Genomic DNA, 20,981 nt, shown 5'->3' on the forward strand with positions numbered 1-20,981 from the left:
TATATATACTTTAATATTCTGCTATATTATCAATGTACATTATGAGAAAAAAATAATAATAAAAATATCAACTTCGCAAGTGGGGTGCCAGGCACCTGTAGTAATAGGGATGACACGCATAGCACGCAACAGACACGTATAATAACAAGACACGTATAATGCATTTCTCTACACGTTTCCGATGTTCTATACCGGGTTTACATTTAAAAAGTTACTGAAAGCTCTAAACAGCATCTTTCGTTAAGAATTGTTTCGAAATGAAAAAAGGTGGACGTCCCACGTCACTAGAAGAATTGGTCAATCTCGGTAGATCGTTTTTAAAGCTCGAGAAAAATAAACATGGACTGACATTTATCGAATCGAACCGCTTATTAATCGTTCGGTCGCCCAGCTTAAGGTGGGGTACTTATGAATATTCAGTCATTTTTCAAATACGTGTTTATATTTGCGCGGGCAGCTGATCAAAATTAAATCACATAGGCATCAATAGCTCGCGCCCAACCGGTAGCAAAATACATTAGCAAACATCAATATACACTATTGTCTAAGGCAATTTGTAATTGCTCACAAATACAGTAACGGTCACTAATAATGAATAATCTAAAAACGGTTTTTTTTTTTTTCGCCTCACATTTGGAAAAAGCAGCTATAGGATACTTTGAAATAGCCTAAATTCGATTTGGGGAGATTTTTTTTGTGGCAATACTTGATTGATTACATTGCGAGTTACCTGTGTTAGTCTTGGTAGAAAATTGGAAACATCGAATAGTGCTTTTTCAAGGCCCTCTTCAACGAAAATCGTTTCTTCGGGAGCATTCAGGAGCGAACAAGGGACAGTCCAACGTTATGAGAAGATGGCTTTACTATACCTAGGCCAGCAAGGTAAAAACAAAACCAAGTACTGGCCCGAGTGGCCAAACACAGTTCATCTCTATATGTTTTGCCTTTATCTATAACTGGTTGCTTGAAGCGAGTACTTTAATTAAGCTTGCCAACAACGCAGTTCGGCAAAGATTCGAGCTTCGATTCGATTCGATCGATAAGCTGGATTCAAAATCATAGCAATAAAAAATTTGGCGGGTTGTGACATTTGCCATTCTGTTGTTCACAAATCAACTGATTTGTGCAGGCAAGGAGGCTAACATAGAGGCTCTTCGTCACCCCCAGGGGACGATGGCCGATGATGATGGCAATGAGACTAAATACAACGATGGGAACAGCAACAACAATGAGAAGACTGCCGAGGATAATCACGAATCTGAGCTTGGCCCTGAATATCAGGGCAAGATTCTGGGACCTAGTATCTTCCAACAGAATATCGTTCAACGACCAATCACAAAATCAAGGAATTACTTGGAATATGGGTACACCACTCAGTTCAACATCGACATAAGCAACATTGACGAGGTATAGATCTGCCAGCAACAATGCAGTAATCCTATTTAGTGCATTTCAAGTGGCTAGTTCTCTCGACGTTTTTCTCTGTGTACGTAGTTCTTCGTAGTAATGTATCCGGAAATGCGCGATTTTCATTGTAGGTATGCTCGACTTTACTGAAAAGCTGTAGTAACAGGACAGCGGTATCTTTTTTGTGTACGAAAATGCTCCGGAGTGCAAACGAGGACCGATTTGATTGTTGAATATGAGAATTAATAAAAGTTCCTTCTGAAGCTCATACGCTTTCTAGGCAACGGTAGCAGCCATACAGAGCCTGTAAATAGTTGGTTTCTTTTATAACGTTTGTCCTGTGTTTTCTTCAATCGAACTGCCATCTTACCGCGTAAGGCGATTATTAACGCGTTCAAGCTGATAGATACGAACAGCAGCGGTAGACTTAGTCGCAGCGAGATGTTAAGTTCGTTCTGTAACCGGAACGGAAGTCAGTTCACTCGGGAGACCATTTTACTGCTATGTGGTATGTTTGATTCAGACAACAGTGGCGGACTGGACCTTTACGACTTCGCGCGTCTCTACTTCTTTATGGAAGACTGGATAGACCTTTGGAAACTATACGACGTGCATGTATGAGATTTTCCGCTCTTTTACCTTATCAGCTGTTCGTGAGGTGCTAACCAGTTACAGGGCGAATGGGGCAACCATTGCCCCGAGGCAATTTCAACTAGTTTATTAGCGACGAATTATTGTACTAACTTGTTTAGTTTCGTATCCGTTACGGAATTGGTCGTGATGGAAAAGCAGAATTGTTTTCGTAGGTTTTAAATTTTAGAGAATTAGAGAAGCAGTACCGATTTTCAAGCACAATTCGTTGACTGGTGCTATAGCTGTCCCTATCTACTTTCAGCAAAAAGGTTGGGTGAATGCAAGTGAGATGTATCGCGCCTTGAAGGATCTGGGTTACAAGAAGATTGATCCGATCGTCGTGCAAAGTCTCGCTCATAAATTCGGCAAAACTGGCAAAAAGCTCTATATAGACCCGTTTATACGGATCTGTGCTGTGTGCAAACGTATAACAGACAATTTCCGCAAAAAAGACAAGAGACGAGAAGGCAGACTGCGCATGAGTTATAATGATTTCATCAAGTTATCGCTAAGGTCATGCTTCTAAGCAATATAGGAAGTTAAAGTTGTTCACGCCATGCATCGAGCTTGTTCTGTAATGATCTAAATAAGGCCATTTATCAGAGCAATATTCAGTTTACAGCATAAAGAACCAACGAACGAAAGGCAGCGTACAAAAAACGACTAGTTTCTCATGTCCTGGTGCCATCATAACGTTAAGCAGCGACAGCCTTTTCGATCTAACAATTCAAGATGAAGCTTTTGCGTTTCTCTAAGATACTAACTAATAAATTCTCAAATAGCTAATAAAAGACGCGTACAGTTTCCGTAGTATACCTGAATAAATGGGGAATACTGGGGTAATGTATTTTTCAATACAAAAATTTATTAAGCAGTGACATAGTTTTATCTACTTACAACTTGTTTAACTTAAGATCTGTCCATTATTATTATTATTATTATTTTTGTCCTCAGACATGAATACATCTCGCAATCGGCCTACTACGAGTTTTCACCGCGCAAAAAAGAAGCCATCTTCTATATTTTGCCGTTCACTTGGTATGTACATACATTCTCGCATTTTCTAGTGAAGTATATTGAAATGGGCGGCGTGCAAGCCAGCGCCATCGAGCATCGCAGGTAATCTAAAAAGCCAATAATGGCTATTTCATTCTACGTAGTCACTAGCGCCATCACGTTTAGCTTAATCCATCGGCGTTTCTGGCTCCATTTTCGTGTGAGAACCGCTGAGGTACTCGGATTTACATTTATGCGGAACCGTATGGATCTGATGGCTGCATATAAATAGTAAAAATGGCAATCTATATTTATGTGTATAATGTGAAGATGTTTGTATGGATATCTTAAGACTTAGCAGTTTCGTAATAGATTCTGCTTGTACTTATCGTCGGGTTATCCGGCACTTTGAGAGTGATTCTTCCACGCAGAGTAACACTGAACTATTCATGATAATAGTTGGGTGACACTTAGAGGATACTTCGTTTGATTAGAAAATGCTCTGATACTCTTTTTCCTGGGACTGTTGGGATGCTGTTGCCGACACAGGTGTTTCCGCTATTTTTCAGAGTCTACAGAATAGACCATTCTCAAATAATGTCACGATTTCCTCACTCGGAGGACCCTCAAGGGGCTACAAGCCCCCTTCATGCGTTATGAACGCCAAACTTCAGATCCATGCGGTAATAATAATCACGTGCTTCTAGAGTTTGAGTTTGACTTTGAAAAGTTTATCGATGAGTGTATTATTATGAAATTAGCCCAATGATCGTGTTAGTCAACTTGAGCCGCCGAATTTCTTAAGGGAATGCGAGCTAACTGTAACGTTGTGCAAAGTTTTACTTTCGACTGCAGTGATTTTTACTGTTCTAGGTGGCTTAATCTCTTTTAGCGAAGAAGTTTAGCCAATATAACTTCTACTTTGATTCGTTACTGAATATCAGCAGCCGCTTGCGTAACGCACCATCCGAAACCCCGCCTTTACGTCTACGTTTCCCATTGGCATCCATAAAACTCGTCCTGGAGTAACTGGGCGCTTTAGACGTCGGAACCAGTTGAACAGAAGGCACAACGTGATCTTTCAAAAATCACTATTTCAATACAACTTAACTAGAGACAGGGCGACCAAGAGTTTGAGCGTGTGTTTTTGTATGGGGGGCAGGGAGGGGGTTCTGAGGGTGACTTTTGAACAGAGTGCTGCAAGTGTTGTGAACGTCAGAACAGGAACATAAAATGTTCCCTCTGTCTATACAGCAGATGGTGTCAATATTGCTGCCTATATGTATCACCTTCCTCGCACATCTACTCGTCCATGGGCTCTAAGCTCTAACAAAATAGTTTCAACAATAAGTCCAGTAGGTGAGGTTATGAGAGAATCTAACTAAAACTAAAACCATCTGAAATCGCTATTTCATAAGATGAGAAACCGATTTCAAATGTGCGATACAACGGGCAGAAACGAAGGTTGAACGGTTTAGAATATAATAGTTGTAGCCTTATGTCAATCGCAGTTGAGGACTAGCTCTTCGTAAAAGCTCGTTGTCCGCCAATCTGAAGACACTAGAATCCTCGGACCTTCTACGCTACCGTTATATAGGCAGCGTTCTATGTATGCTATTTACAGATCGTTATATATGTATATAGGTATAGCTATTTACAGGAGAGCGTTATTTTATGTATAATTTACTTGCACTAGGTAGTTTCGCACGACCTGCAATTCGTTTGCTTTCAGCTATGTTGTTTACGGATCTATTCTAACTGCAGCATCCTCCTCCGGCCGATCGTTTGAAGCGCGCGAAACACGTAAATTGTAAAACACCGTCCATATAAAAAGCACATAGACTTGCCATCTGAGACTGATTTTCAATAAAAAGCAAATTTAGATGAACGCGAAGTCGCTCTGGAAGCATGTTTACTGTCTGTCTACACAGTTATATACAGTATAGACATATATCTATATCTATACTGTTAAGGACACAGAGGTATACCGACAGATATCTACTATAAGATCACAAACAAATCGTCTCTGGCAACAAAAACAAAGAGCTTTTATACATCTCTATAATTGGATTATGTTGAAATGCCAATAGGTATCGGCTATACAGATACTACATTGAATATGTAATTGTCGATTCATTTGAGACTCAATAGCGCTAAGAAACAGCATTTCCCTATGAAACGTTGTTTCTTACTACTCAGCATAGTTTCTATAACCGTTCTCAGTTTTTTCGTCATTGACGGTTCTGCACTTTGCCGCCTATCCATCGTCAATCAGTCACTCTTCTGCGCATTCGGCTATCGGAAAATTCCCGTTTCCAAAATGATATAATTTAATCGAAGCCTGCAATATACATATTAGGGCGCACTTGCATTATTAACGGGCTGGTCATTTCCGGTTTCAGCTGAGTACATAACGGAGTGTCTTTTCCAGCCCGCGCGACTTTTTGACAAATATCTATTTTGGATAAATTTAGTTCAATATACCGTATTAGAATAAAAAGTATTCGGAAGTCTGGAACGAATTTAACCGAACGCCGCCTTTATTTACCGCTAAGCATGTAGCGGCATTTGGGTCCGTACAGGAGACCCTTTCAGATCATCATGTCATGTGAGCGTGTGTTTTCGATTCGTTCATTGTTCTACTACGGCGTAGTAATAATAATAATAATAATAATAATAGTAATGTTCATTATATATAGTTTTCTTGTATTCCTTATATCCGGGGTCAAAGCTCCTCTTTTGCGTCTGGTTTTTGCTCTATATGTCTATACTCGTGTATCACCATAATTGCTCCGGGATCATACACCTTCCCTCTTCATCAGTACGACTTCATGCGCTTGAGGAGACGACTGCTGATGGCGCTGTAGGGTCGCCCCTCCGGCCGTTGTAAAGTGGACCCCGCTCGTACTGCCTGGGGTGCCAGGTGGTCCGCCCGCCGATGAAACCGAAGGTCCAGATGAATAACCAAGCGCCTGTTGCTGTTCAAGTGAGTGACTCCCGGCGGCCGTAGAGAAAGCTGGTGTAATACTGAGCCCATGCAGATGGCTGGTCAGCAGTGGACCCACTCCGGATGATGAGAGGGACGCGGCAGCTGAGACTCGCTGCTGCAATCCGTGTGAATCGTCAGTGGACAGGGGACCGCTAGCCCCAAGACCTCCGCCAGCTCCGGCTGGAAGTGGTGAACCGTCAAGATTTGAGTCTTGCCGTATCAGGCCGCCTGACGGATACGATCCGGAAGCCGAGCTTGATGAATGAGCTATGTTGTAATAGAACAATATAAGGAAGAGAAAAATGAAATGTGCAAAATTATGATCAATATGCAGTTCTAACAGAATTTGCATTAGGCCATTGCTATACGAGGAAGCCGTCCGTACACCTACGCTAGAAAAACTTGGAACTTACTTATATCAACATCGGCTGTACGCCGCAAGCCATCTATATGTACACAAGGCTCAAGGGTTTTTATTCCATGCCTATTATGGCAGTCGGAGGAGTGTGCAAATGACTACAGTCAAGAGCGGATTTAGCTCATTCTATCCTAATGCCATCCTTATAATTCTTACCGCATTATATTATAATGCTATAACGCCAGCCTGGGTATCCGCAGACCATTGTGCTCATTCAAGTAGTTTTAAGACCATATAGTATATTCGGAAACGGGTAATTCCTGTGCGCTTGTTACAAATGTGCGGCCCATTTTACTTTTTACGGCAACAGTTGGTGTACCTCTTGTTCCGTCAAAAGGTGTAAAATTTAGATTCTGTACCGGCTTAAACCGTTTCGTATATATATAGCCATGGGCTAAACAGTGTATTTCCACTATGTTAGCTAATGAAGCGTCACTGCTAGAGAAATTGTTCTTATCTACGCCTGAGTCCTTTTAGAAGATGTTTACCTATTGCTCATAACCCATTTGTGTAGTATATAACATTGGACGCAGCCACTTATAGGCAGATCTACATACTATCAAACTTCAACCTCGTTACGTCACCAAAAGTACTCACCACCGGGGCTTGAACGAGATAAGCGTAGATCAGCGCTTAGCCCGTGCTGGCTTTGCAGACCCGGATAACCCACACCAATGTCTGTGGCAAAGAACTGATGGCTCGCGGCGCCTGAGTGTCTCATTGAAGACATCGATGACATTAGGCTGCCATAGCCTGTTGCCGAGGCAACTGACGCAGACGATTTTTTCGAACTTTTTTTCGGAGCCGCACCGTCGACGCTTTTCGGTTTTCGTTTCCGCGTCTGAATGCCGTCCTTCTTCATGGCAGCTGGACGATTCACCTACGAAGAGACAGAGCAAAAGACCACCTTCCGCATAGCGTAAACTGCAGACAGACATAATAATTCGGCAGGTGACACGTGTATAGGAATCATTGCCAACATACTTCCTTTTTAATTTGTGCCCAAAGCGGCTTTCCTTTCACTGACAACTCTAAAACAGACACCGTAGATTATTCAAAGCTGATTGAGTAGAGTTCGATATTCTGCTGTACCAGTGGCGTTGCCGAATCCGTACGAAAACCGCTATTTTACGCGAGACGTATTCGTCGTTGCTGACGAAAAATGATATATCCCTTAACGTAATGTGACGTCTTAGCGGCGTACTAAAGATGACAAGACTGACGCTTGCACACATGGAGCAAAAATGCTCAAACCTACAAATGCCTGCCAACAAAAAACCGATCGACACATTTTACAGTTTTTAATATATTCTTTGTTATTTTAGTTCAAGACCTAATTGACAAAGTCTAAATACAAACATGTCTTCGATCAAAACGTGTACGATAAAACCTATTTTAAAAAAATACTTTATTTTTTAGTTCGAACGACCTTTTATCAGGGTTATGTACTGAAAAAACGTTTTTTTTCCACAAACTGCCCCGAATGAATGATTCGTTTGTAATATATTTCTCTAGCGCTTTTAGCTCATCAGCCTTCGGGAGCCAGTCTTAGAAGCAATTTATCTTTAGCTATACAATGGCTAAATAATTAGCAAAGTTAAGCGGCATTTTACGATACTGACTATTACCGTTTCATACGACAGTAGTTCTGCAGCACAAAACAGAAACCAACTGTTGATCAATCAGTTTTTTTTGGTCTTCTGAATCTGATCGAACAAAGTAGCCGTACAAGAAAATCGTCCAAATAATTTATACCTTAATTAACCCGGGTGTTTTTTTTCAAAAATCAGCCATTTAGTACCTAAGCGGTGGTTGTGGCATTGGGTGGCATTAATTTCACGTCTATTTCCAGGCTAGATAATGTTGAATTGAGAGAAGTTTGAAATAAATACTTACGATCGCATATATTAAAAAGAAAAAAGAACAAACAGCTCTCTTTGATAAGCTTCTGCCCTGGGATATATATATCCTACGACAATAATAATTGTACGGGTTAGAATTTATAGTTTTTTCAGTTACACTGCGGAATCTTTTGAGCTATAAATCTAGACTACACTATCTATGAATAAGTCAAGACGAGTATAGTAAAATGGCTTACCCCGTGCAGTTTGTAGTATAGTCCACAGGCATTACAGACGGGCTCTCCCTGATTGTTTCTACGCCATAGCGTAGTATTGTTCGTATCACAATTCGAACAAATCAACCCCGGTCGCTTATTTAGACTTGGCTATAATACAGAAAAACAGGACTGCGTTATTGACTAATGAAACATGTTAATTAGCCGTATAGTAGGAAGTTTAAATATAATAACTAAACTTATAATTCAGATCAGATACGTTCGCTTTGGCCGAAATTACCGGCCTATATGAAATTATTTAATTGAGTAAATAGATAACGATGTGTATAGTATATCGGTATCAGCCTATTCGTCGTCTGTAACAAAACAAACCTACGAAAGTTTCTGTGAATGTACACCCATTAGCTGTTCTTAGTAGTGCAAGTAAATAGAGCTATTTATTACTCACATCCTAATGCAACTCACTCAACTGTAACTTAGACCCAAGTGTTTTTTCGGCCGTCGGTAGTGGGTCATACCCAACCGCTTCACCCAACATAAATAACGACACATCGTATTACTAAATGGTTTTTTTATCCTATTGCGACTAATGGTACTGTCGGCCAATTTGACATTGACTCCTAGGCTTCTAAATTGGTTTTTCGTTCAAACAAGATCAGTATCTTTCGGTTATCTGCTTCATCCGCAGAGCCGTACCGACCCGTGGTGGACGTATACGTTTTAGTTCTTTAGCCTCAATCGAAATTTCTAGGGGTCTTCGTAATTGTTTGAGGAGCAAAAACAGCGTCAGGCCACAGTGTTGAGAGGGTCCAATTTCTTCGAGCTGTAAAGGAAACTAGGAGCGCTTGTAAACCCCCTTAAGACCTATACTATATAGGCCTTCAGGAACAGCCGTGAGGCCAAACAACGCAGCGCCGCCTTAGCAGTTCGGCATTATAAGCCTGCTCCGAAGCAGAGAACATTTTATATGAACTTACTAGCTGCGATAAAAGAAACAATAGTCAACTTTAGTAACGCCTTCTAGCCTTACGTTTTACTGCTTCTATTCGATACGAAGCTAATTGCCCACTTACGGCAGAAAAGGGAATTGCACTTCACCGTTTTGCTGCCATCGCCAGCTTCTTTCAACCTTTACCATCACTACAACGTAAAAAATACAATTACAACCCAACATTGTACGAACGATCTATTAGATTGGCAAACGCAGCCGGGCAAAGTGAGCAGAGGATGTGAAAGATAATCTCGTCCGCTGAAGGCTTTTTCGAAAAATATGACCGAAATTGATCGGGAAGCGGCTGCGATAATTCTATGTACATTCTATTTGTTGTTGATAAATGATGGTCTTTGTCAAAAAGAAAGAATGAAGTCTAAGTAAGATTCGGTGCGCCTCACGGGCTACTGAAAAACTACCATGTTCGTATATGGTATGCAGACCTCGTTCAGAAGAGGATGGCGCGCTGTTGCAGACAAGACGTCATCTGTACGTGCATGAAGATTCCCGGCAGACTAGCAACCCCGTTATAGACCGGAGTTGGGGGTAGCAATCTAGAACGCGTCTGGGAATCGTTCTGCTACACGAGACGTTATCTCTGCGACTTGAACTGGTGGCTTCCCCGTAGCCAAACCTACGAGATAAAGCAACCGACGCAGCGTCATTGCAAAACGACAAGTAAAGTCGCGTCGCTTCTCCGTCGCTAACCCGAATTCGACATAATAGATCCGTTTGCTAGTCTCTGGTTAAATTGGATAACTCAAAAAACGAGATGCGCTAGAAATATAATACTGGAAACAAATAAAAAACTGGACGCGGTCCTTCAAATGATCGGGCCAAGTTACGAAACGTTGAAAAAAGCAATCGTCTGCTTCAAGTACAATTTGGAAATGTCCAATTTGCTCTATTGCAAATCATACGACATTTTCAGCCGAAGCGTTTGTTGCCGGTAGCTAGTTCACAAGCTACTGCAGCGGTCGCTAGGAGCTGATCTAATTAGGACTTCTCATAGATAAGGGCTAGTGATGCAGGAAGTGTATCCACGAAATTTCAATATTTAGACTTGCGCTGTTTTTATTTACTAGCGATTGGTCAACGTTTGCCAGGCCGTACTAAAGTTCGATTCAGAGGTACGCCTTTCAGACTCCGCTGAGAGCAAAGAGCATTTTTGATCGTGGTCCATAAGCGAAAAAAATCATGCTTCTGTATAACGAACAATTTTGTTGTTAACAACAACAACAACAACAACCGAATACGACTTCTCTCGGCGATATCGGCCTGGAAAGGGGCCTTAGTCCACCCGTACAGTTGAGTCGTACTCGTATTTCCAGATATAGATGTACACATTGAGTACGTTTCTGCATTGTATTCGCGTACACTAAGCACCTTAGACCGCAGCGTTAGTAAAAGTGTCCCGACGTACAAACGTTACGAAGATTCACCTTTAGCTTGTAAATTAGGTGTCCTAATGGACTTCTTCGTAAATAAAACCCGATATAGGATTGTGCACCTGCCTGACGCATGTATTTCTCCATTATATTCTGCAAATGTTCGACTCACTTCAACAAAGTCAGAAATTGTAGTTTCCATGATATTGATGTAAGAACTACTATGATGAGTTTTATAGATTCGGCCTTGAGTTCGACGAAACCAGCCTGTATATTACTTCAAGCCCTACAATAATATATATATATATATATTGGAGTAGCACGTAAAAGCATCGGTGATCCAAGCTCGTAGCACATGCACGATCATCGAACGTTTTGCCCGTTCCTATAGCGTCTGTCGTCCTTTGCCGCGGCTCTTATCCAGTTGCCTGCGCTAATGTTATGCCCGCCCATGCGAAGCACGAAGGCTCCGCCCCTCGCGCCACCTTACGGCTTTTGCTCAACAAACCCACAGTTCGACAATAGCCGTCAGTGCGTGGCTGCACTGAGACCGCCAAAAAAACTGCGTCTGAGCTGAAAGGACCCCAACTAAAATTACGTTTGTGCCACGACGTGGCCGACATGTACCAGAATGAACATGCTCTAGTTGCTTGTAGCAGTTGGGACAGTGATCATTTACGAGGCCAGCGCATTGGAAAATCAATAGCGACACTGATGTAACAAAGAAACAATGATGTCAGACGCCCTTTGGCGGCGCAATGCAGTCAGTTAGCTAACTTCTCAGATCGAACAGGAGATGCTAATACTCAATATGGCTACATGTCATTTCTATCGTCATCTCGCTATCGTATTAACCTGCTATTTTGTCTTCATAACCGTAGCTATACAGTAAGTTTGTTTAAAAAGCAAGTAGTTATAATCATCAACCAAACGCGAGAAGATGTTCCGTATGGCTTCAGAAACCAGGCGTAGAATCGTACGCTAGCACCAAAGTGCTTTATTTGCTGCGTCGGACGCTGAGTCCGGGTATCTCTTTGAGCGTCCATAGAACTTGCCTTATACTTTAATGATAAAAACAGTACTTTCCTTAGCTTACTACACGTTCCGTGTTACGTACGTCGAATTTAGCTAAGCAAAATGTTATCACATTACGTAACAGCAGCAGCCGGAATTAGGACGACGTCTATCATCAATGGCGGCGTAATATCGCAATCTTGATTGTTACACCATCTGCAGATGACTGAAGAAGGTTGAGGCCAGTCATTAGCTAAAGCTGTTGAACGGAATAGGACCGGCGGCAACCCATGTTTGCTACCTTAAACAATTCAAATACGATTCATGTCACGATCAAGGTTACCTAAACTGCGCCTATTTCTCTTCAGTATTCTTCTGATGTGTGTTCTGACTCTTGTAGATAGAACGATGCGTTCAAATTCGAGAAATTCTAACGAGCTGCCTATCGTAATCGGTGTGGGTCCATCTGCTGATCTTGGCATTAAACGGAAGTCAGTCCTTTCTAAAACAGAATAACAGATTTGCCTTGGTAAACAAAAGCGCGTCGTTTTCGGAACTTGAGCGACGGTCAGCTACTATCCAGTCCCTCTATAGTGAACGATTTCAACGAAAATTAAACATTTCTTTTGCTCAGAATCGACGATTTTCAAAAATATGGGAGGGCCTTTATGACGCAGAGCGGAAAAACCTCAAGAAGGCCTAGATTTAAAGGGCAACAAAAATTGACCAGAATGACTCAAAAGGTCATTTTTAATACCGCTGGGTTTTTAACGCAGAACTGAACGGTCGCTTTGGGAATGGAAGAAGATCGATCGTCCAGATGAGTTGGAGCAGTTAGGCTTTTTGGGACGTTCTGCACCATTTGAAAATTGTGCCAGTTCTAAACCGTTTTTCCTATTGTTGATTTGCAATAGGTCCAAGTATAATTCCTTTCGAATTTTTCCTGTGTAGCGCGACTCATCGATACCTCAACGAGCTTGTGCCTATCAATATTGCTTGACGCGCTTGTGAGGGGATATCGTGAAAAGAACTAGTAACTGCTTTGAACCTCGACTAAAAGTTCTAATCGTTATTATAATAGTTATATTGAACAAACATAAGAAGAACTTTTAATTTAGACGCGTTTATATAGTAATGATTAGATTAGATAGATAAGATTATATATACATTTGTACAATTATTCAGCAGCAGGTTTCCCTGGCTCCCGTATAGAGAAAACATAGCTACTGGGGATTGAGCCATTATTGGAGATAATTATATTATTATGACTTTATAGCATTTAAATTGTTCTGTGCCCGCTACGATGTTGACAGGAACTAGTCAAGATTAGATAATCTTCCTGTGCGACGGTAGTTTACTGACTTCTCGTCAAGATGCTGATATAACACACTGAAACTGATAAAGGAAGGAATCCGTATTGAGTACCTGTAAACACAGGTCACGCGAGCTGAATAAATTGACATGCTACTCATACTTATTTGTTTTACGTACACATATTTTGCTACCGTTCGAAAGCAGTTTTACGTACGTAATTGAATATATATACGGGCAGATATTACGGTGCGGATGCCGTCCACTCATTAAGCAGATTTTAGGTTTTCTTCAGCGCTTTCGCCGCTACATAAATATCGTCTAGTAGTAACTGATGCGGAGATGTTTTTCCAATTTATTAAAAACGAATATTTTGCCAGTGCCTTTATAAATGTTCCCATTTTTTTTTTTGTTTTATTTTCAGCAAGCTGGATTTGCCTAGATTGACTGCTAATAAATTCATGATAGCCGTCCTTGAGCACTTTAATATGAGCCAGCGATACGTGCACATCGTTCTTATTTATGCCGAACCAATTTTTTTCTACCGCAGCTCGTGCTTCTGAATGAATCAACACTTGTTAAGAGTAATGCACAGCCGCAATTAACCCTGTTCAGACTTCTGCGGCATTTCGAAACTGCCCATTTTTTTCTATCAATCATATCCCAAAAATACCCCAATCACAATACTATCTTATCGTACATCTCTTCTACCTTCGAACGCGGACAACTTCAATTGGATACACTCATCCTTTTTTTTAGGCTGCTTGCTCGAGTCTTGGACCGGTGTAGGCTGGCTGCATTTATCACACAACAGCCAAACAGACCGAAAATAAATTGCCTTTTGATAAAAAATTTTACTTCGTACGTAACTTTAACAAAGCGTTTTTTTATCTAATGATATTCGTCATTTGTGCTTTTAATTCCTCGTTAGTTAATGGGGTGCGTTTTTCAGCTAAACGCTAATACGGAACGTTTAGTACGTCACACGGAACCGTTCTCGTAAACGATAGATGAGCTCTAAATTATTTTCGCTTTGGCTCTAGAGACGCTAGGCTTGTTTCCATCGACGCTCAGTAAGAGTCTAAAAAAATGCTGGGAATAGTCATTTGGGTTTCGAAAAGTTCATCAGACGTCGATGTCTCGGCGGCAGGCGAAGCCTGAAGTCGGCTGAAGACCGTAAACATGGCGTGTACATAACGCTATATACATACTCATAAACCCACATAAGTTAGTTGAATTGTAATGATCAACGTCACCATCACCAGCTTCACCATGAACTGGAAGAACAACGGTAAAATTGCTTTCAATTTTCAGCTAGATGAGAAGGTCGTTGCATGAAAAATTGTCCGCTTCCTTAATACGGGTCTTCACGAATGCATAGAATCAATCAGCTGCTTGGTAGTTCGCCTTCAGATAGACAGGTAGATGAACGGTTCATTTATTTGGAGGTTGTGCAGGCGGAAGAAACCTGGTAGCTAAGCGACACTGAAAATCGCTGATTTGAAGCCGATCAGGGCCAAGAGGACTGTTTACTACGGCATCTCCATGCACGAAACGATTTATAGCACCGAATTTAACACTATACATGTGAATCACCAATTTCTGGTTTTTCCATCAAAGGGTAACAAACTCTTACAGTGTATGCACCTAGAAAATAATAGGACTCCTGAAAAAATAAAAAAGAATTTTCAAAATGGAAAGACTAATCAACTTTGTTAGGTTAGCTTTCAGCCATTTATGTTGATAGGATGGGCTTCGTAGATAATAATAGTTTCAGTGTCTGTTTACTGCAAACGATCTATTTCAGATACTAACTTTACCTTTAGTGTAAGGATAGAACTTAATCTAGAAACTAATATATGAGTAGGGATAAACAGATCTCATTCAACTACCATCGATAAGCGGGGTTCGATATTGTTCCATTATATTCAGCTGTATATCCACACTTTCGACGTTTGAACATTAACTAATCTCTCTGAGAAGACCTTTTACGCATTTGTCCAATCGTTCGAGGTCTGTCACCTTTTTATACATTACACACAATTGTGTGTTAAAGTAGCCACTGCGAAAGCAATCAAAATCAGGTAGCAATAAAGTCTACTGATGATCCTTCCCACTGCTCCTTCTACCTCAAGCACTTCACTATGTCAGGGCGGCTCGCCGTTGCCAACCCATGTCGGCGACTTCATCGCCGTGGCATAGGTCGGTCATCTCGTAAAGTTTCTTCGACCGCAACAACTGGCGGGAATGGCAGTAACAACATTAGAACCCACCCGCCATTTCTTATCCCGCTCAATTAATACCGATCATAACATGACGCATAAACATGTACTATAAAATGGTATCGATAAAAAGTATCGTTCGTTCGCAGCTGCTTGATGTTTCCTCAGTCCACCCGGTGCTACTTCCTCAGCACTACTGTTGCGTCTTGTTTTTATGGAAATCAAAGGCGTCTCATTTCCTGGGATAGGCAATCCACTATCGCATCGTTTTGATGACACTTCTAATTGAGAGCAAAATCGAAATATCTCTATTGATTGAGAACCCCAGCCTGTTCCACGTCACAAGTTCAATGAGTGCAATCATCATTGCGAAGCTTCGATATCGCTACGATCCTACTTAGAGGCACATAGTTACATTGGGCGTTTCTGTTGCCCTGTACGACCATTAGCGCCGGTCGGCTACCAAGACCGTGTTAACGTGTTTGCTTTGTCTAGATGACTACGGTACATTTCCGCTTATTTAGATCTGCGTTAGTTATTGTCGTTTTGCCACTTCTGGAATAGCTTAGGCTGCTGCCGGGTACCTGTGACTACCTTTTTTCCGCCGAAAATCCCCTTATGCCCCAGATCTCACTGGTCAATGACAAGCCGATAGCAGCCGCAAGGCTGCTGGGTACTACCAGGGTAGGCTGCCGTCACTGCCAATGATCACCAGTACTTCGGGGGGTTTAGGCCACTTTAATGGGGATAACCTAACAGGGCGAATTTGGCATCGTGGCTGAGCCGTTGATTAATAAAGTGAGCGAACGGCTATACGTTCGTCGGAGACGAGGTTTGCTTCTGTTACTACGGTAAGAAGTTGCGATTGTTCGTTATGCAAAGCCATCACAGTCAGCATTAGCAGCTGTTCAGCAGGCTTCTGTCGACGGTGATACAAACCAACCGCGAGCAGGCAGAAGCCTATGGCGACGTCAGGCTCTGCTAACAATAGCGCGAGTAACAGGAGCTGCTGCTGCTGCTGCTGCTGTTGTCGCCTTTCGAACGCCAAACGGTATAATTGAACGGACCGCTTGCGTCTCTTTAGTCTCTAACGAAGACGAGTCGCTACAAAACAACCGGTGTGGTAACGGACAACGACAGGTCGGAAACAGCAGCAGCGTTCAGAGCAGAATTGATTCAGTCGGAGACCATCGAAACAAGCATTGCGGCGGTGCTATTCTGCCCTGCGTTGTTATTGCTACTGCTATTGTCGGTCGGTCGTACGTATCTACTATAGGTCGTAAACCGTAACCGCGGCGGCATGTGAAGGGCCAGGCAAAGGCAAACGACGGCAAGGCGACGAGATGCGATGACGACGAAAACTAGTCAACTCGGCACAAAGTCGTTGTCGAATAGCTGCTGCTGGTTGTTGTCGTCGCTGACTGTCGACTGTTACTCGGTGGATCGCGCCAACAATTTGGCTATGGCTTGCCGCTGGTGTCGTCGCGGCCGTCCCGAAGTGCCTCGTGCGACAGCAGAGACAACTGGCGGGGCGCAATGCGACTTGACGAGAAACAGTGACGGACGCGAACTGCCGGCGTGCGGAAGGAACTACTATTACACAATCCGTGTCACCAAAAGCCCGCTGCCATGCTACGGTGTGGCTGAGCCCGTGAGCGTACTGCTACGGACGCCACAGTCCGTGCTGAAATCGATCGTTGCAGCGTTACCGAACAAGACTTGCAGAATGTTGACCGCGAATTAAAGTTGCTACTTTCCGCGTTAAAATAACGATCGCATGCGACGGTAGAAGTAAGTACGTGTAAAGCGTCTTAGAAGAACTGAAAGAACAGTAGTAAGATAGATAATAACAATTACGGATGCAGATCATCGTCATCATTCTAGCAGTCATCATAATCACTCAGAGCGGTTAGGACCGTCGTTTCGGATGAAATCAAACGATAGCCTGACCCGAACCGAACGTGCCAGTTGGTCAACTACTTATGCCTGTATTAATGTATAAAATCGCCAATAGGATGGCTAGTAGAAGCACGGGAAGGGCCGGAGCCAGAAGACAACCGTAAAAGTACTAGCGAAGCTACCGATATCTTTGGTCTATGATGAGTCCACGGTTATTTGTTTTCTTGGCTTCATTGACGAGAAATATAATATAGGAGATACGATTCGATGATTAAAGACTACTACTAGCGTATGTTTTTTTGTGTATTATAAACATTCCAATGTGTATAACTTGTGGGAAGATCTTCGAGGTAAAAATATTTTTACTATCTTGAAAAATACATCCCTCACTATTCGTATAATAATCAAACAGAAAAGCTTTTTTTTTTATATACTTTTATGTCTAGATAGATAGTTGCTCTAGATCATATCGCATAATGAACGGGTTTAACAGAGTCATCCCTATGTAACTTCGTAGCGGAACCAAGCTTTGCCTGGCAAAGAACTATGACCTCGGTTCGGGCGGACACACCGGTCAACGCCTCGAACGCACACAGAATATATATGTATATGCTATGGGACAACTTCAATCCGCCACCTCGACTTCCTTATACATAGATTTTTGCGGCCGTCCTTATCATCAGCATCACAATCAGCGCTCTCATCAGCCATCAACATAACATGAGCAATGAAAATGCTGTTTGACATGAGAGTACAGTCAAGCGAACGGGATAAAGATGAAAGCGAATAAAAAAAGAACCGGTCATAACTTGTACTTTGATATGGCGCCGCTGGAAAAGCGGGAACAACACCAGAAGCCGCCATACACACTATTATTCAATACAATAGCGGACACTGCCTATAGACGCCGAGCATCACGATCACGGCGGAAGCGACGCCGTCTGCAGCCGCGGTCGGAGGACGCACACGACAAACCCGAAATGCTCGACACCGTAGCACAACGGCACTCCGTCTCCACGAGCCCATTTTCGTCTACAACAACAAAATGCTCCAGCCATGACACCAATGTCCGTATAACGAGAGCATACAGCAAAAACGTATTCAGTAATCTCTGACGGACATCAACCTGATTTCTATGAACAGATTCCATTTCTCGCTTGAATTAGTCTTGTTTGTTCCCTACGTCAGAAAGGTTAGAATCTGCTTAGCTTACTTCACGGGTTTTGATACGTTCTAGAATACACACACACACACACACACACACACACACACACACACACACACACACACACACACACACACACACACACACACACACACACACACACACACACACACACACACACACACACACACACACACACACACACACACACACACAACACACACACACACACACACACACACACACAACACACACACACACACACACACACACACACACACACACACACAGGCACACGTGCTACCACCTTGCAAGAAAACTGCTTAAAATTAATTGAAGTTATACGAATGAAGTTGCACGGTGCGAATCAGGTGCCGCACGGCTCTGAAAATGAACGGCCTAATCATTGACCGACAAGTCTCACACTGAATTAAGCCTGCCTAATATTGATGAGCTGAATTTGAATGTTGTTCTACAAAGAGTTTCTCTATAAAGCGTTTGTTCTAAGTAAAATCCACAAGGCCAACACTTACAGCAAAAGCACGTTTCTAAGCGGAAAAGAATGGTCATTGCGTGTTCCATCCAAGTATGTCAGCGAACGGCCGTAGTTTATTTCGGCACAACCAACGTTAAAACTATCCCCAGGATATTTTGTGTACGCGTTGGCCGGCTGAACGCTAACATGAAGAAGCAGCCATATTTAAAGACGACAGAAAAAGCACATCTTTAAACGAAGCCAACGTACACAATGCGTTCTTTGTCCTGCCGTGTCAACTAATGTGTGTTCGGATTTGTGTTGCGTATTCAAATACACAGTATTTCCTCTGAGCCAGTAGCGGCAACAGCAGTATCTGACGGAACGGGTACAACCGTACGTTAGCACACGTTAAGAGGTCACAGTCAATATTTATAGTACATGTCAAGGTAAAAGGCTCCGGAAGCGTTAAAGAAAAATGGCTTTTAGGGATCGCTGGCTCAGTGCAAACTATGTGAGCACGTACGTGCTCTGTGATTCTGCGGGCTTGCGTAAGTTTCCAGGCTCGTATGATCTACACTGCTGTTAACGTGTGTCGATGCAGTGTCGCATCCGATCCGTGCATATATCGTGCGTGCAAGCAGGCCCCAGTTAGAAAAGCCGAGCGTTACGTACAATGGAGAATGGTTAATTGGCTACTTTCCTCCTGCACCGTTTCAACCTGTACATTGTTCATTGCTACAATAGATAAGGAATACTTGATACTGTACAGTGCCCCCCACCGATAACGATCATCTGTGATTTACATCACTAAACTATGAAGACCGTAGTCAATTTGTACAAAGAATGCTCTGAACGATTTCGGATGAGCCGCTAAAGCCAACTATCAGTTACAATGAATCGAATAAGACCGGTCCTCTTAAAACAAAAAGTTTGTTTGTTTGTTTCCAATATTAAAAAGAAAATGGTCGTTCATTTATCATACGACGCTCCGACGTTAGGTCATTTCCGTGACACCGATTGATTCCTAAGGACTCATTCGGTGGTTTCACTCTATGAGCTGAATTGCTACGTCTATCTCGAAATAGGACCTACGTTGGCATATTGTTGCCGATGTTACTCAGTGCCAGATGCTTCTACATCTGTGTCAAGTCGATCGTTAAGGTAACGAATTGTTAGGTGTCAATGCAATTAGACTAACGGAGACGAGGCTAGAGAACAAAGTGAGGCACAAGATGAATACAAACATGCTATACAATATGTAACGGAGAGTCTGATATACGACAGTGAAATGGCTTCGGCGACATTTCAATTTGTTGAGCGTAATGTCCGGAGCGAGTTTGTGACACCACCAGCAATCAGACGCGGCTACCGTTGTCGATATCTCGATGCTGTCGAGACACCCTATCACCTACGGGTGCCGTAGCGGTTGTTGTGCGAACGGTCCATCGTCAACATCAACAAGATGAAGACCACAAAACCGTTCGTGATACATCAGCTCGTTACCAACGACAGGACCATCAGGCAGATCGCGGTCTTCTGTACGTGACTTGCATGTGATGATGAGACTGTTGCGCAGTTATTGCTGATGCGGATTCGGTTGATGTGGAGACGCCAGACATGCATCGAAGTGTCTTCACCCATCTCCTGTCCTGTCGGGCCGCTAGGGATGACATTAATCATTATGCTAGAATCGTGAGCAGAGCGTGAATTCTAGTGAGAAAAATTGTCCAATAACGCATTAGGAGACATGGCTGAAACTGCAGATAGAAAAGATTGTATAACGCACGGTTTGCGACCCTTAAGGAATGACTGAAACCCATTTTATATTGTGTTTAGTTGATTGACATTATGCAATGAGCGTAAGGATAATAGGTATATTGGATGCGGCGACCTCGCTCTGTCGATAGCGATGCCCTAACTTTTCTAGCTTCGCTTCAGATAAGCTTGATAATTACTACACAGTTTGACGCATAACAATTCTATGCCTACGCAC

General features: G+C 42.5%; 2 protein-coding genes across 5 annotated transcripts in view; one reads left to right on the plus strand and one right to left on the minus strand.

Moving 5' to 3' along the window:
* The first annotated feature begins 854 nt into the window (after positions 1 to 854).
* Positions 855 to 2,566, plus strand: LOC111248358 (programmed cell death protein 6-like). Its single transcript, XM_086982945.1, has 4 exons — positions 855 to 882; positions 1,130 to 1,407; positions 1,786 to 2,022; positions 2,303 to 2,566. Exons 1-4 carry the CDS (start codon positions 855 to 857, stop codon positions 2,564 to 2,566), a joined length of 807 nt encoding a protein of 268 aa, XP_086839071.1.
* Positions 2,567 to 2,880: 314 nt separating this feature from the next.
* Positions 2,881 to 20,981, minus strand: part of LOC111248357 (uncharacterized) — a 97,952-nt gene continuing 79,851 nt past the window's right edge. For 3 of the 4 annotated variants that reach the window (XM_022800555.2, XM_022800554.2, XM_086985636.1), the window contains 3 exons: positions 8,542 to 8,670; positions 7,041 to 7,323; positions 2,881 to 6,292 (listed from right to left, as the gene is read on the minus strand). In XM_022800555.2, coding sequence (XP_022656290.2) covers positions 5,835 to 6,292; positions 7,041 to 7,323; positions 8,542 to 8,670 — 870 coding nt within the window. In that variant the 3' untranslated portion in view covers positions 2,881 to 5,834. The other variant, XM_086985637.1, reaches the window with a different exon arrangement.

Source organism: Varroa destructor, unplaced genomic scaffold (assembly GCF_002443255.2).
Source record: "Varroa destructor unplaced genomic scaffold, Vdes_3.0 BEIS01000003.1, whole genome shotgun sequence".
Lineage (NCBI taxonomy): Eukaryota > Metazoa > Arthropoda > Arachnida > Mesostigmata > Varroidae > Varroa > Varroa destructor.

Bases quoted from the DNA above. Each gene is read 5' to 3' on its own strand.
- LOC111248358 (XM_086982945.1), top strand. From the start codon at position 855: ATGGCTTTACTATACCTAGGCCAGCAAG. The intron at 883-1,129 runs GTAAAAACAAAA...TGATTTGTGCAG, and splicing joins ACTATACCTAGGCCAGCAAG to GCAAGGAGGCTAACATAGAG. The intron at 1,408-1,785 runs GTATAGATCTGC...TTACCGCGTAAG, and splicing joins ACATAAGCAACATTGACGAG to GCGATTATTAACGCGTTCAA.